Source organism: Artemia franciscana, chromosome 6 (assembly GCF_032884065.1).
Source record: "Artemia franciscana chromosome 6, ASM3288406v1, whole genome shotgun sequence".
Classification (NCBI taxonomy): domain Eukaryota; kingdom Metazoa; phylum Arthropoda; class Branchiopoda; order Anostraca; family Artemiidae; genus Artemia; species Artemia franciscana.
The window spans coordinates 19,156,947-19,172,851 of NC_088868.1; the positions used below are offsets into that span (position 1 = coordinate 19,156,947).

General features: G+C 35.2%; 1 protein-coding gene across 3 annotated transcripts in view; it reads right to left on the reverse strand.

The window, feature by feature from the left end:
• Nucleotides 1-15,905, reverse strand: part of LOC136028148 (serine/threonine-protein kinase ULK2-like) — a 92,739-nt gene that overhangs the window by 14,840 nt on the left and 61,994 nt on the right. For all 3 annotated transcript variants that reach the window (XM_065705812.1, XM_065705811.1, XM_065705813.1), the window contains exons 11-13: nt 9,079-9,249; nt 7,265-7,634; nt 1,181-1,424 (exon numbers count right to left, since the gene is read on the reverse strand). In XM_065705812.1, the coding sequence (XP_065561884.1) occupies nt 1,181-1,424; nt 7,265-7,634; nt 9,079-9,249 (785 nt within the window). The remainder of the gene's footprint in view (nt 1-1,180; nt 1,425-7,264; nt 7,635-9,078; nt 9,250-15,905) is intronic.

Here is a 15,905-nt window from a genome sequence, read left to right on the forward strand (position 1 = left end):
TCGAAGCCTCCCTCCTTAGACCCTCCAGGAAGTTACCATTCCCCTTAAATATTTCCTTACGACATCCCCCAGCCCCATTCAAGACGACTCGCTTTCGTTTGGCCGAAAAGGACAATCTTTGGCAATCTGTCATCTTTCATCCGCAGAACATGTCTGACCCATCTCAACCTTTCTCTCATTATAGCCTAGAAAGCCGGATTGAAGCGTATTTTTCGTACAGCTTACTATTTGAATTACGATCATTCAGCTAGGTACCCAAAACAATCTGCAGGCAATAGTTCTGGAAAATATCTAGCAACTCCTCTTCGGTTTTTCAAAGTATCCATGCTTTAGAGTCAGAACCATATTATAGCTTACAATACTCTAAGCTTGGTTCGCAGACTTATCTTCCTATTCTTCCAAATTTTTTTCAACCGTCTAAAAACTCCCTGGGCCTTGGCTATTCTACTTTTAATATCTTCACTGCACCTACGTCTATAATAATAATACTACCAGAGCGATGTTATTCTCATACATACTATAAAGGAAACAATAAAGATACAAATTGAATTACAATTGAAATGAAAAACAAAACGATTAAGCTCAAGATTAACTTTTAAAGCGCATGTCTAAAGAAATCCTGATTTTCAGAATTTATTTCTCGAAAATTAAAACTTCGCTTTATCTCGAGTAAAACAAGAATTGTTGCCTGAATACTGAGTATCCTACTGCAACAAAAGGCATTTTTTCATAATTTTAAAGGACAGGAGAAGGCTTGTCAATTTTTCGCATTTTGGAAATTATTGTTCAAGAGTTTGGACTTGAAGATATCCGTAAAAACTGTATTCAAACAAGCCGAATAGCGTATAAATTAAGCAAATAATACAAAAAAAATAATAATAATAATAAAAAATTTTCCGACTAGTTAACTGGTCTTGAAAATGCAGTTTTAAAGATCCACTCCGTGCTCCTCCCCCTAAAAAAGAAAATCCTTTATGGGGTCTGTACATCAATTGTAGTGGCGTAAATTAAGCGAAAAAGCAATTTGTACAGGTCACTGACCTATACACATTGACCATTTTCGTAAAATACACTTATTTTGGTATAAAAAAAAACCCAGTAAGTTCAACAGAAATAGTCAAAATGTGCAAGAAATCATCAAGATTGAGAAAGGAAGAAATAAAAAAGAAAAGGCACCCACCTTGCAATTCCGTGTTCTACAGCGACGGCCAGGGGCGAACTCAAAGTTTTTGCCAGATCAATGATACATTCCACCAGGGCCAAAACAAACTGCAATTTTGCAAGAGTTTCATTATGTTCGGCCTCTAACAAGGTTTCTTCTTGTAACTCAGGAGCAACAAACACAATCGGTCCACTCATATCATTACTGGGTGATGATCCAAGCGTGAAATCATTTGGTATCTCCTGACTTTGGGGTCTTGAGGCTATGAACAAAAAAAAAAAAAAAAAAAAAAAAAAAAAAACTTCAGTAGGGCTTCAATAAAATGAATTTATGGTCCATATCAACTCTACTACTACTACTACTAATACCTCACTGCAGCACCAAGCCGCCTGAGGCCAACACAACTACGCACGCTCCTCCTTCAACCTAATCTATTCAAGGCCTCCCTCTTTACACCCTCCCAGGAAGTTCCCATTTCCTTTAAATCTCTATTTATGACATCTTTCCAACCCAGACAAGGACGACCTGCTTTCCGTGTAGCCCCAGACGGTTGGTTACAAAGAACAATCTTTGGCAATCTGTCATCCTCATCCGCAGAACGTGGCCTAGCCATCTCAACCTTTCTTTCATTATAGCCCCAGAAAGCGGGATTGAATCACATTTCTCGTACAACCTACTGTTTGAAATACGGTCTGTCAGCCGGGTACCCAGAACAATCCGTAGGCAATTTCTCTGGAATACATCTAGTAAATTTTCATCTGCTTTTCGGAGCGCCCATGATTCAGAGCCATATTTGACCACTGTCATCACTGTAGCTTCCAATGATCCATAACAATATCACGCACGAACACTTAGAGAATTTTGTCAAAGTTGAATGCCCATTCCTATCCTGTTCAGAGTCCATATCGATGAAAACCATCAAAGAAAACATGAATAATTCAACAAGAAGAGACAGAGCTGGATTTTATATTTATAAATATGAAGAAAGGCCTGACTACGGAGCTTCAGTTTCTTCAAAACAGAACTTAGGTTGTTCATCCCTTGCTAATCTTTGTTGCTGTAGTGCTGCCAAATATTCTTTCCGTTTCGCCGTTTTGGATCCTACTCAGTAAGCAAGATAGAGTAGAATATTTAAAGCAAATACTCTCCAGGCCTCTCAAGTTCATACTTGATGTGCCATTAGGATCGAGTAATTCATATCTAATAAGGAGGTATTTAGTACCTGATCCGGTTTCGGCCATAGAAGAGAAACAGTACCACAAAAGAGACGAGGCCATTAACACTTCATGGAGAGCCACAATAGATGGGTTGTGTCTGGTTCTTGACATATTTGTTATCCTTCTTATTTCTCATTTATCGATACTTTTGTTTTATCCCTCTTTTGCTGAATTATTGTGGATTTATAATATACATTCGTTCATTAATTCGTATTTAGGATTTATTAGTGGTTAATTCTTTGTTGGAGCATAGAGTCCAAGGCTGTGGAGTTGATGAATTATAAATTCCAATCCCGACCCTAGTATTTTAGTATTTAAGACTGATTCTGTGGATTCTTCCTTTTCAAGTTACTTTTAATATTTGCCTAAATTGGCGCTTTATTAGCTATTAAGCGTGGATCAGATCATCTTGATAGGAAAAATGTCCAACGTGGCAAGCCAGATGGATCAGATATACTATGAAGAAAAAAAAACGTAACTTGAGTCACTGTTTATTGATTCTCTTCGAATCCAACTAATCCGTATGTATAATTCTGTTCCCAAGTCCAAAGGCTTAACGTCACGCGACTCCGGGTCTACAACTGCCGTATTCTTATAAACAAAACTTGTTTGTGTGCGTGTCATATTTGATATTTAAACCTTATTTGTGGAGAATTTTTTTTATGAACAAAGAAAAGTTCAGAGTAAAACAAGTGAATTGATTCTAAAATCTCGGGAAAATTTGAAAAGTCAACTTGACCGATCCAGTTTCTACACAGCCCATATCAGGGGCATAATTTCACTAAACGCTAGGGGAGGGGGGGGGGCAAAGTCGGAACCAATTTTCCCCAATCAAGTGAAAGTGACAATAAAAACTAAAAAAAATTGCCGTTTGGTACAATAAAGGTACAATTTAGTACTTTAAAAGTACTATAAAGGTACTTCATAGTGCTATACAAAGGTAACTTATAGTACAACAAAGGTAAATATGTACTAAAAACTGATCTGTTTCTGTTGATGCTTGAATTATGCAGGTTTATCTCAGTTTTGACAAGATTTTGGAAGAGACCAAATTTCAGTTGGTGGAGGGGCAAACTCGAGTCTTGGAAGCCAACCGAGATCTGGGAGGGCAGTTGCCTCCATGTCTCATAGCAAAACACGGCTCTGAGCCCAGGTGACATAACATGACACATCATACTTATTTGATATGCTTTAATTCGAAGCATATTAGTAATAGTTAGCTTGGTACCCACATCCCTCTTCTGGGTACTAAACAAGTGCATTTTTCCATCCAAGGTATTAAATAGATGACATTGAAGCTTTTACAATAGTAGGATATATTTCTGCTGTTTTTTATCCACTAAATGGTCAAAACCATCAAAAATCTATATAATACATTTGAGTTTCGGACGGTCATGCAACAAACTGGTGAAATATTCTTTTTTCCTGTCACAAGAGGATTTTTTCCTCTTATGACACGTTTCATTTTTCCTTCATTTTTTTCTTCAAAACGTCTAAAGTTCATTAGGTTTAATGCTATCCATAAAAAGGTACAACCTAAGAAAATTTGCTAAATTTTTGAAAGAGGGAAAACACCCCCAAAACGTCAAGAATCTTAATACAAATCACTATGTCAGGTCCAGTATATTAGAGGACCCTACTATATAGGTTTCAAGCTCCGAGGAATTTCGTATTTTTTGCCAGAAGAAAGATCACCGATGCGTTTTTTGCGTTTTTCAACAGAGATGATCGGATCGAACCAGTGATCCGGGAAGATTAAGAGAGGGTTCATTATGTGATCCCTTTCGTTGTTTAAATATCTAATTCTCGATCGATAAACATTCCTATTGACATCCAATGATCACTAGTTCAATACGACCACCCTGAAGAATTGAATAGTTAAACACGTATCCTCAATCGTTCTTCTCAAGAAAAACCACAAAAATCGTATTTTAATAGATGGGACCTTGATACTTTAGTCGTATTTGCACCTTTGTGCTATAAAGTGGGAGGGGATTTTGAGGAATCTGACCGTTTGCTGTAACCCCCAATCATACCGGTTGAAAACACTAGCGATATTCTTTAAAAATCTAACATTAAAACACTTTAAGCATATTATAAATTACTTTTACTACTACCGCCAATACTACTAACAACTCACTGAAGCACCAAGCCACCTGAGGCCAACAGAGCCACATACGATCCTCCTCCATACAATCTACTCAATTCCTCCCTCTTTAGACCCTCCAGGAAGTTACTATTCTCCTTTAATCTTTCCTTATGACATCCTCCAACCCCATTCGATACGACTCACTTTTCGTTTGGCTGACAAGGGTAATCTTTGGCAATCTGTCATCCTTCATCCGCAGAACATGTCTGAGCCATCTCAACCTTTCTCTCATTATAGCCTAGAAAGTCGGATTGAAAGATATTTTTCAAAGAGCTTACTATTTGAAATACGATCATTCAGTTAGATAACCAAGACAATCTGTAGGCAATATTTCTAGAAAATATCTAGCAACTGCTCTTCCGTTTTCGAAGCGCCCATGCTTTAGAATCAGAGCCATACTATAGCTGCCAATACTCTAAGCTTGGTTCGCAGACTTATCTTCCTATTCTTCCAAACTTTTTTCAACCGTGTAAAAACTCCCTGGGCCTTGGCTATTCTACTTTTAACATTTTCACTGCACCTACCGTCTTTAATAATAATATTACCAGAGCGATGTTATTCTCCTACATATTATAAAGGAAAGAAAATAAAGATACAAACTGAATTATAATTGAAATGAAAAAAAAAACTTAATTCGGATTAATTTCGGGGCTAACTTTTAATGCACATGTTTAAAAAAATCCTGATTTCCGAGAAATTTTTTCAGAGAACCCTACTGTAGAGATTTCAAGCTCCAAGAGATTTTGTATTTCTTAGCTAGAAGATAAATCACGGATGCGTTTTTTTGCCTTTTTTGTTCCTTTTTTCGCCAAGGATGATTGTATCGAACCAGTGACCCTAAAAAATTGAGAGAGGGCTCATTATGTGACCCCTTTCGTTGTTTAAAAAGGGCAGTATAATTCGAATCTAGTGCCCCTTCTAAGGGACCAAAACAATCGAAGGGCAGATAGAACCCCGCCCACGGTCCTTTTCCCTTCTAAGTCATCGGATCAAAATTTTGAGATAGTTATTTGATTCAACATAGATGAAAGGTCCGATAACTGTGATTTGGGTTAATATGACCCCCCTTAGTCCATGGGAATGGGGTGTGAGTAACACAATCTGCTATTTGTTCACACACAGTATTAGTTATTGAGAAAGAAACAAATTTTTTTTTAGGAGGGGGTGTTTACACGGGGATAATTTTTCGTGGGAAGGAAAGTTCCAGGGAGTGGCATTTTTGACGTGATTTAAAAACTGTTAGAAAATAAATTTTAAAACACAAGCTTTTTAACCGAAATTAAGGAGCAAACTTAAAATTTAAAACGAACATAAATTATTCCATATGTGAAAGGGCTTACCCCTTCCTCAACTCTCGCTTTTTTGTCACAATTCTGAGATATATTTTCAAGAACATTAAGACTTGAGCGTAAAGAGCGAGGATTGACGAAGGGGTAGACCTCCTCACTTTCAGAATACTTCCTGTTCGTCTTAGGTTCTAATTTTGTTTCTTACTTTCAGCTAAAAACTTTTTTTCATTTAATTTATAATGGAGTTTGGTGTTATGTGATATCAGTGAGTAACCAAATCAAGTGATGCTAGGTCCTAAGTATAACTTGAAAGTGGTAAGTTTAACATTTGGAACTGGAAAACGATTTAATTAAAGCTTCTCCTACTATTAAGAAGCAGTAACCACAGAACAATCTTCAATAATACAATTGTTCTTCTCATCAAATTTAATGCACGAGTTCCCTGTTTAATTCACTACACGGTCAAGTCTCACTGACACCAATGAAACCAAAAATGCAGTGAGGCCCATCAACGAGCTCCCTGTTCTTTTTCTATCAGTTTTGAAAAGATGGAGAAGCAAGATACGGAATCTAAGTTTTTTAGGGCTCTAAAATGCAACTATGACTGTAAAAAGGGACTCAGTACCACAACAGTTATTTTAACTATTTGACTATTTCTAAGTTATTTTTATTTTATTGATTAATTAATAATTTATCCAGTATTTTAATTTATTAATTGCGGCCTATACATTGTTTAATAAAATTTCAAAAATTACTATTTTATCTAATCATAAATGTTTGATAAACGATACAAAACTTGGAAGTCCTACAAACCCAACACCAGTAACAAGACATATGCCACGAGACATAGAGGTACATTTTAACTGTACATTACTTAATTGTACATTATTTAATTGTAGTGTATGTTGTTATTGCATCTTTGTCTAGGCCTAGTTTTTCGAGCTTGTCTCCCCATGAGCCTATGTCATATATATACATGTATGTGTGATTAATAAATAAATGAACTTGAACTTGAACGCGGCATGTAAGGTTCAAAAACTAACCAGAATTGCACAAAAAAAACAAAAAAAAAACACAAAACTTGATTTTAAACAATCTTCAGTAATTCAACTTAAAGATGATCACCGTTGCCCTCGGCCCCTTTCTAATTGCCAATATTTCATTATATCATGCGTGTGGCTGATGAAAAACTATAAATTTGAATATTAAACTGGTAAGAAATATTGCTAATGCTCCGAAAGCCCTGTATTTTCAGCAAACACTCTAGTATTTCAAAAGCACATTGAACAAAGTGGTAAGGAAGTAGTAAGAACTCTTCAAACATTGGGCAAATATTGCACTTTAATTCTAGTCCCAGCTCAAAAACATTTTTTTTTCATGTGAAGAGATCATTTAGATTTTTGAATACGGTACTCCAATTTTAACATATAGGATACATAAATTCTACCTAGATATGTAAGCGCCCTTTGAGATCCAAATCGATGCCCTGAGGGGGATGAGGATAGATAATTCATGTCTGATCGTGTCCTCTGAAATGTTCCTTGGCGAGACAATGGTGGGGAGCTTCCACACGATGAATTGCCATTGTCAACCTCGATTAGTGTTGAAAAACGACTATTAGGTAGAATCGGAGAGTGCATTGCTCCAGGTATCTGCGTGGGTAAACTCCCTGATCGTCTTAAAGGTGAAGACATGGTTCGTGTGTAGCAGCCTGGTGACATCCGTTGATGAGTCGGTGGTGGCGTGCCACAACTACTACCCGATGGCGAACGCTGTCGGCCTATTCCAAGAGACGGCGTGCCCATACAGAATTGCACCTAAAACAATAAAACGTATAAATTGGCAATAAAAATTAATTAATTCAATCATCTTTTTTTTTATATAACAATACTTTTCAGTAAATCAAGATGAACTTTGATGACGAACCGTCTAAAATCTAAAACATCGTAGAGAGCTGTTTAATGGCTCACTTCGAAAGAATTTTATGGGGCTAAAAACTTAGTGTAAAGTCTAACCACAGTAGACATATATTGTCCATAGTGCTTGACTTTTACTAGAGCATTCTAAGACCGGCTAAAGCTGTTAATTGGAAGTATGAGACTAATATGCCAATATAGAAGTCCAAAATTAAAGCACAACAAACAAAAAATCAACCACATAATTAGTGCCCGACTGATATTGATATTTAGGGTCCGATACCGTTACCGATGTATCGGTAGCGTACCGATACAATACTGATATAATCTGCCCATAAATTCCCTCCTGGAAATACCTTACCGAAAATTTAAATCCCCCATTCTTACTCACATGTTTCTCCCTGGTCTATTACACATCAAAGATCAGCCTTAAATAATTCATTGTGTATTCCAAAAATTAGACCATTTAAAAGAATTGTTTGATTTTCGTTAACTTTTCTGATCAGTAGCTTCTGAGCACACAAAAGAACTGGCGGATATTTACGGAAGTGACAAATAAGAACAAAATTTAATCAAAGATGTCAGCTTAGTTACATTAAAACAAATACGTGAAAATCTGATTGAAAGAAGTGTAATATATTTATTGAAATTGACTATTCAAAATCCACATTTCAATAGCGGGACTTTGAATTTTAATCTTTCACTTATTAATGTGAAAACTTTACATTCATATGATATGGTCTCTTACTGGCGAAGTCATACTAGGCACACTGGCTACACAGGGGTGCAGCTTGAGTTTTCAGTTTGAATGAAGGATTTATAGAATATGTCAACAAAATTGTCCAGTGTACCGACAAATGCGGACTCACAAGCTGAATTTTCAAGGGAAATGGGTAAATTTTCCAAGGCATTGACAAGTGGTGGCGACACCTTGGAACCGCTCCCCATCTTAAAACACGCCTCTCCCTCTTAGCTGCACCCCGGAAAATTTAATTTAAATACACTTAAATGGAATACACTTATATGGACGCACTCATCATCCAAACATTATGAAACTTCAACACACGACAACACTAAAAGTGATATTTTTTTTTATGCAATATAAACTTAAGCATGTAGACGAAACAATTCAGGTTTGAAGCGACAGCTGCTTCATTTCTGCTGTCACAAGGAAACTTGATTTAAATTTAAAATACAGCTTGTACCTCCTAATAGAATTCCTTACGGTTTTAGCTCAAGTTTATTAGAATTGAAGATTATTATTTTTTAAACAAGATTCCGATTTTGGCACGGTAACATGTTACTTCTTAAAACAATTAAAACAATATTTAAGAAAATGACTCACCGAGGGCGGGGAGAGTTGACTAATATCCGTGGAGATTCTCCGCAACTCTCGGGGTGTCACATTGCGCACCATTGAAATTGGTTGAGATCTTGGAACTACAGCAGTACTTGATTCCGTCGGAACAGAAAAATCTGGTAATGTGCACGCACGTTCTTTGTTTATGTTTTTGTACTGAAAGAAGAATCGTCATCAGCAACTATTTAACCTTTTCAAAAACATAACACAAAACAAAACATCACGATCTCTTTAGATTCAATAAAAGCAACTGTGCCAAAATAATTTGTAACAACGTAATTGGAATCATCAAACTCCAAAGATCAAGGTTAGAACTGTATATTATTTGAATAATCAATTTTCCACATAGATAAATTGGCATATATAATCCTAACAAGCAATTTCTAATCCTTACAAAGTTACTGACGTAACTTTATGCACTAAGTCGAAGGCAACATATGTAATGCAGAGACTAGTGGTTACAACTAGGGCCAATATTTCGAAGAATACGTTTTGTGGTATTCTGATTGTAAAAAAAAAAACAAACAGCCCCCATAGATTTTGATATATATATATATATATATATATATATATATATATATATATATATATATATATATATATATATATATATATATATATATATATATATATATATATATATATATATATATATATTATTATTATTTCAAAAGCGTTTGATAGTGTGGTCCATAGTCATCTCCTTTTTTCCTTGTATAATTCTGGGGTCAATCTCTCTGTTATAATGCTTCTTAGGTTTTGGTATTCAAATTCTTTTCTTCAATTAAGATCTGCACCAGACACTATTATAAGAATACGAAGAGGAGTTAGGCAGGGTAGTGTTCTGTCCCCTACGCTTTTTAAGATTTGTATTTCTTGTGTGCTGGCTAAGATTTCAGGTACATACCTATCTGGTCTTGCGGAGGTTTCTTATATGGCGTATGCTGACGACTTGCTTCTGATTAGCCGTTCCAAAAAGGATCTTTACCAAATGGTCTCTATAGTTTCTGATGCTTTCTCTGATATTGGCCTTTCACTTAATATAGATAGATGTGAGTTTCTTCCCTACAACTGTACTACTGCAACTCCCCTTCACTGTAATAACTTCACTATCCCTCTTGTTGATTGTATTCGTTGGCTTGGTATCTCTATTACTAACAATCTTTCGAGCTTACGTCAGCGTACTGTTTGTGATATAAGCAAAAAGATTCAGATTGGTTATGCAAAAATTGTTGCAAACAGAGGGAAGTATAGCAGACGTGCGCTGGCCAAACTTTATTCTACTTTATGTGATCATTCTGTCCTTTATGCTTCAGGTCTTTTCCCACTTCTTAATAATGGTAATTTAAAAAGAATTCGGATAAATTATTTCAAATTTTGCAAATTTCTTCTGTATCTTCCACCTTGGACAAAAAACCAGACTCTTGTTAGAGAATTTTCAGTTCCTGATATAACTTTAAAGTTGGAGATTCTTCACAGAAAACTTTCTAGTACAGCTTATGCGCACCTATCCCCTCACCACCGTCTTATCCGTTTTTTTTCGTTGACTATATGTGTGTATTTGTTTTTCTCTTTGTGTTTTTTTTATATTTATTCTTACTGCACCATATTTACTTTATGTATCGTGTGGGTGAAAAATAAAATAAATTAATTATATATATATATATATATATATATATATATACATATATATATATATATATATATATATATATATATATATATATATATATATATATATATATATATATATATATATATATATATATATATATATATATATAACGGAACGTCCAGCTGCCCGCCGTGGATTAGTCATAGTGTGGTAAATGAATCATCTTCGGAATAACTAGATTTTTTGCTCTTTACATTTGGAATCGATGATACAAGGAGCTTGATTTTAACCATAGATCCATTAATGTGCATAATTGAGAAAGGACATCATGAGTATTCCCAAATTCCAATTGCGTTTTCTCCCTTGCCACCAAATAAGCTCCCCTAAGGTTTCCTGTCAAAACTTTTTATTTTAATTTCCCTAGAAAAACCCACCATTTATACCAGCCAAAAATGGCTGCTAGTCCACTTGCGTATTGCAACGATTTTCTTGTAGTTTTATCTATTCAGTTAATAGATATGTTGTTTATAATAGCAAAACTTGAAAAAAAATTCTGAAAATGCCCATCTTTCTAACGACTGGCTATATTGTTCAAGTTATAGAAAAACTGTACTCGAAGACTAGTGTGCACAAGGGGAGAGGAATGCATCATCATTCGCGCAAATTCCACTTGCCATTTTTCTGTGCGCTATACACTAAATGAAAGCAAGGCATTAGAAAAACAATTATAAAAAAAACTGGGTAGGGCCACCCAGCCCCCATATACCCCAAAAGGTAAAAGTATTAACACCCCCTAAATAGTTTTATAGGGACCCATAGCCGCTACTCTTTTCTTCCTTAATGGCTTAAGATCACAAGGAAGTTTCACGGCGATTCCCTCAAGAAACAGGTGTTATTAATATTCTTCAAGACGCAGTATTTGTTACGTAATAGAGAGCGTTTTCTTCTAGATGCATGTGTTTTTACATAATAGAGAGTCTTTTTTCATTGACTGTTTAAGAAATCTAAGGATGTAGGAGGAAAACCTTCAGGGTCAGCCAATCAAGATGCAAGCCTAGGGGTTACGTAGGGATGCTCCGTAATACTTTAAGAGATATTTTTCTCTTCAAGATTTGATTTTCTTTCATGAAATTTTTCTTTCTTCAAGGAATTTTTTTTCCTCAAGCTACTTTCTTCGAGGTCTTTTTTCTTCACGATTGTCTTTTCATTGATATTTTTCGTTCAAGATTTTTTCCTCAGGGAACATGTACAATGCAGAGTTTTTGTCCACTTTAGGAATCGAATGTATGACCAGACATTTCCCCCAATGGAATGCTGCCTTAGACATCTGGACCACGAAAGCCTTCCTAATATTATGATTCGGGAAATACTTTTAGTGGAAATGATTCGGTAAAGCTATGGATTGCATATTTCCTATCGCTGGGGTAATTCAAGTTCAGGGAGAAAATCTATTACTGGAAACTGGTTACATTTGACGCATACCAATCTGTTAAGAAATAGTTTTGATGCTATTATCCGATAGTATTGTGGATTGGTTTTTTCCCATGACGATTGTTTCTAGCTTGGAAGTTCAAACATTTCCTTAAAATACACCAATTGCAAAATTTTTTCCTCAAGACGTTTTGAAGATGTTTTTCAAATTTCATTAGTGGTTAATGCCGGTCTATGAAACCTATGTTTATTTTATTGCTTTTCAAAATTTCAGATTTTATCATTATTTAGCTGTGGTTAGTGCTGCTTTGTGCAACCTAGGTTTATCTTGTTGCTTTTCAAAAATTTCAGATTTCTTCAAATTTCAGCCGTGATTAATAATCGTCTATGCAACCATGATGATGCTTTTCTAAATATGCTTTTTTCAAGTTTCAGCTGTGGTTAGTGCTGGTCTAAGAAACCTAGGTTTATCTTGTTGCTTTTCAAACTTCGGCAATGGTTAATGCTGGTCTATGCGACCTAGGACTTCTTGTTGCTGTTCTTAAATTTCAGCAGTGGGCTAATGCTAGTCTATGGAAACTAGGTTTATCTTGTGGCTTTTTTCAAATTTCATTAGTGGTTAGTGCTGGCCTATGAAACCAAGGTCTATCTTGTTGCTTTTTCAAATTTAAGGAGTTGTTAATACTGGTCTATGCAACCTAGGTTTATCTTGTTACTTTTTCAAATTTAAGCACTGGTTAATGCTGGTCTATGCAACCTAGGTTTATCTTGTTGGTTTTTCAAATTTAAGACTGTTTCAAACTTCAGCAGTGGTTAATGCTGGTCTAAGCAACCTTGGTTTATCTTATTGCGCTTTCAAAGTACAGCAGGGGTCAATGGTCGCCTATGAAAAATAGTTTCATCTTGTTGGTTTTTTATTAATTTCAGATCTTTTCAAGTTTTAGCTGCGGTTGATGCTGCTCTATGCAACCTAGGTTTATCTTGTTGGTTTTTCAAAACAGATATTTTCAAATTTCAACAGTGGTTAATGCTGGTCTATGTAACCTTAGTTTATCTTATTACTTTTTTAAATTACAGCAGTGGTTAATACTGGCCAATAAAAACCAGGTTTATCTTGTTGCTTTTGAAAATTCAAGATTTTTTTTTTCAAATTTCAGCAGTGGTTAATGCTGGTCTATCAAACCTAGGTTTATCCTTTTGCTTTGATAAATTTCGGGTGTTTATCATATTTCAGCTGCGGTTAGTGCAACCTAGGTTTTACCTTGTTGATTTTTCATATTGTCAGACTTTTTAAATTTTAGCAGTGATTAATGGTGGTCTATGCAGCCTAGGTTTATCTTCTTGCTGTTTTCAAATTGAAGCAATGGTTAATGCTGGTAATATTTCAGCTGTGGTTATTGCTGATCCGTGCAACCTAGGTTTTCTCTTGTTGCTTTTTCAGATTTTTTTTTCTAAATTTGAGCAGTGATTAATGCTGGTCTATGCAACCTAGGTTTAACTTCTTGCCTTTTCAAACTCTAGATTTTTTTCAAACTTCTGCACAGGTCAATGCTGGTCTATGCAGCCTAGATTCATCCTGTTGCTTTTCAGAAGCAACAGGATTATTTCTTTATTTCAAATTTCGGCTGTGGTTACTATTGGTCTATGCGACCTAAGTTTATCTTGTTGCTTTTTCAAATTTCAGATTTTTTCAAATTTCAGCAGTGATTAATGCTGGTCTATACAACCTAGGTTAATCTTGTAGCTTTTTAAAATTTCAGCACTGGTTAACGCTGGTACATGAAAACTAAGTTTATCTTATTGCTTTTTTAAAATGTCAGATTTTTTTCAAATTTCAACAGTGGTTAATACTGGTCTGTTCAACCTAGATTTATCTTGTTGCTTTTTCAAATATCAGATTTTTTAAATTTCAGCTAAGTTTTTCAAATTTTAGATTTCTCCGAATTTCAGCAGTGGCTTATGCTGGTCTATGCAACCTAGGTCTATCCTGTTGCTTTTTCAAATTTCCTCCACAAACACACAAAGACACTCACAGAGACAAGCAAAGACACACTCAGACACATAGGCATGGTGAGAGAGAGCGACAAAAACACACACCAACATACAGACTCAGACATACAAAGACAGATAAAGAGAAAGACAAACACACAGACAGACAAACAATTAAAGTGAAAAAGAGACAAAAACACCCACATACAAACACACAGAGTCAGACACACAAACACAAAAAAGACACACAGTCACGGTGAGAGAGAGAAAAAAAAAACACACAAACAAACAGATCCAGTGGATTCAGTCTTCTTCTTACAACCTACTAGGTTAGGTTAAATCTAACCTACACATGATAGGTCATGGTATATTAGACAGTACGCCATCTAACCGTTAGAATTTATTCTAACGAAAATTACTTATAAAAACGGCTAATCCCATGGAGGGGGTTACGTGGATTTTCTAGCATTATTTAAAAAAACAACAATGAGAAAATAAATACAAAGAGTTTTTTCAACTGGAAGTAGGAGCAGCGTTAAAACTTAAAACGAACAGAAATTATTACGTATATAATATGGTTCATCTCCTCCTCGATACCTCGCTCTTTACGCTGAAGTATTTTTAGTAATTTCAACTATTTATTCCACGGTCTGTACGATTCAGGGGTCATTCTTGAAGAATTGGGACAAAATTCAAGCTTTATTGTAAAGAGCCAGGTATTGATGAGGGGGAGAATCCCATCATATACGTGATAAAAATATAGAAATGTAGAAGTTCGTTACGTAAGTTCAGTCGTAGGTTACATATATTGTTTTAAAAAATTTCAAGTTGGCTCTTTAAGTAACCAAAAATTGGAGGGCAACTAGGCCTCCTCCTTCACTCCTTTTTTTTTATCAAAATCGTCCAATAAAATTATGAGAAAGCCATTTAGACAAAAAAATTAATATGCAAATTTTGTTTTAATCATTTATGTGTGGTGAACCAAAATCAAAACATGCATTAATTCAAAAACGCTCAGAAAACAAATGAAAAAAACAAGTTTTTTCAACTGAAAGTAAGGAGCAACATTAAAACTTAAAACAAACTGAAATTATTCCGTATATGATAGGGGTTGTTCCCTCCTCAACGCACCACTCTTTACACTAAAATTTGGCTCTTTCTCATAACTCTACTTTTTAAAACAATACAAAAGCTTTAGCGTAAAGAGTGAGACATTGAGGAGGGGAGAGTCCCTTCACATACGGGATTCGAATTAAAAAGCCTTTATGATTCCTGAGTCATTCTTAAATAACTGAAATAAAAATCAAACTTAGGTTATTATATGGTTATTATTAGTTAACAAAAAGTAAAATTAATATGGAAATTCCGTTTTAGTTCTTCATGTATAGGCCTAGTGAGCAAAAATTGAAACCTGCATTAATTCAAAAACGTTCAGAAATCAAATAAAAAAAAAAGTTTTTTTCAACTGCAAGTAAGGAGTGACATTAAAACTTAAAACAAACAGAAATTAGCACAAAGAGCGGGGCATTGAGGAGGGGACAACCCCTTTCATATACGAAATAACTATACTATTTAAAACAATAAAAAAGCTTTAACGTAAAGAGCAAGGCACTTAGGAGGGGAGAGTCCCTTTCACACACAGAACTCGAATTAAAAAGCCTTTGTGATTCCTGAGTCACTCTTAAATACCTGGAACAAAACCAAGCTTAGGTTATTATAAGGTTATTATTATTTACAAAAAAAAAAAATTGCAAATTCCGTTTTAATTCTTCATGCA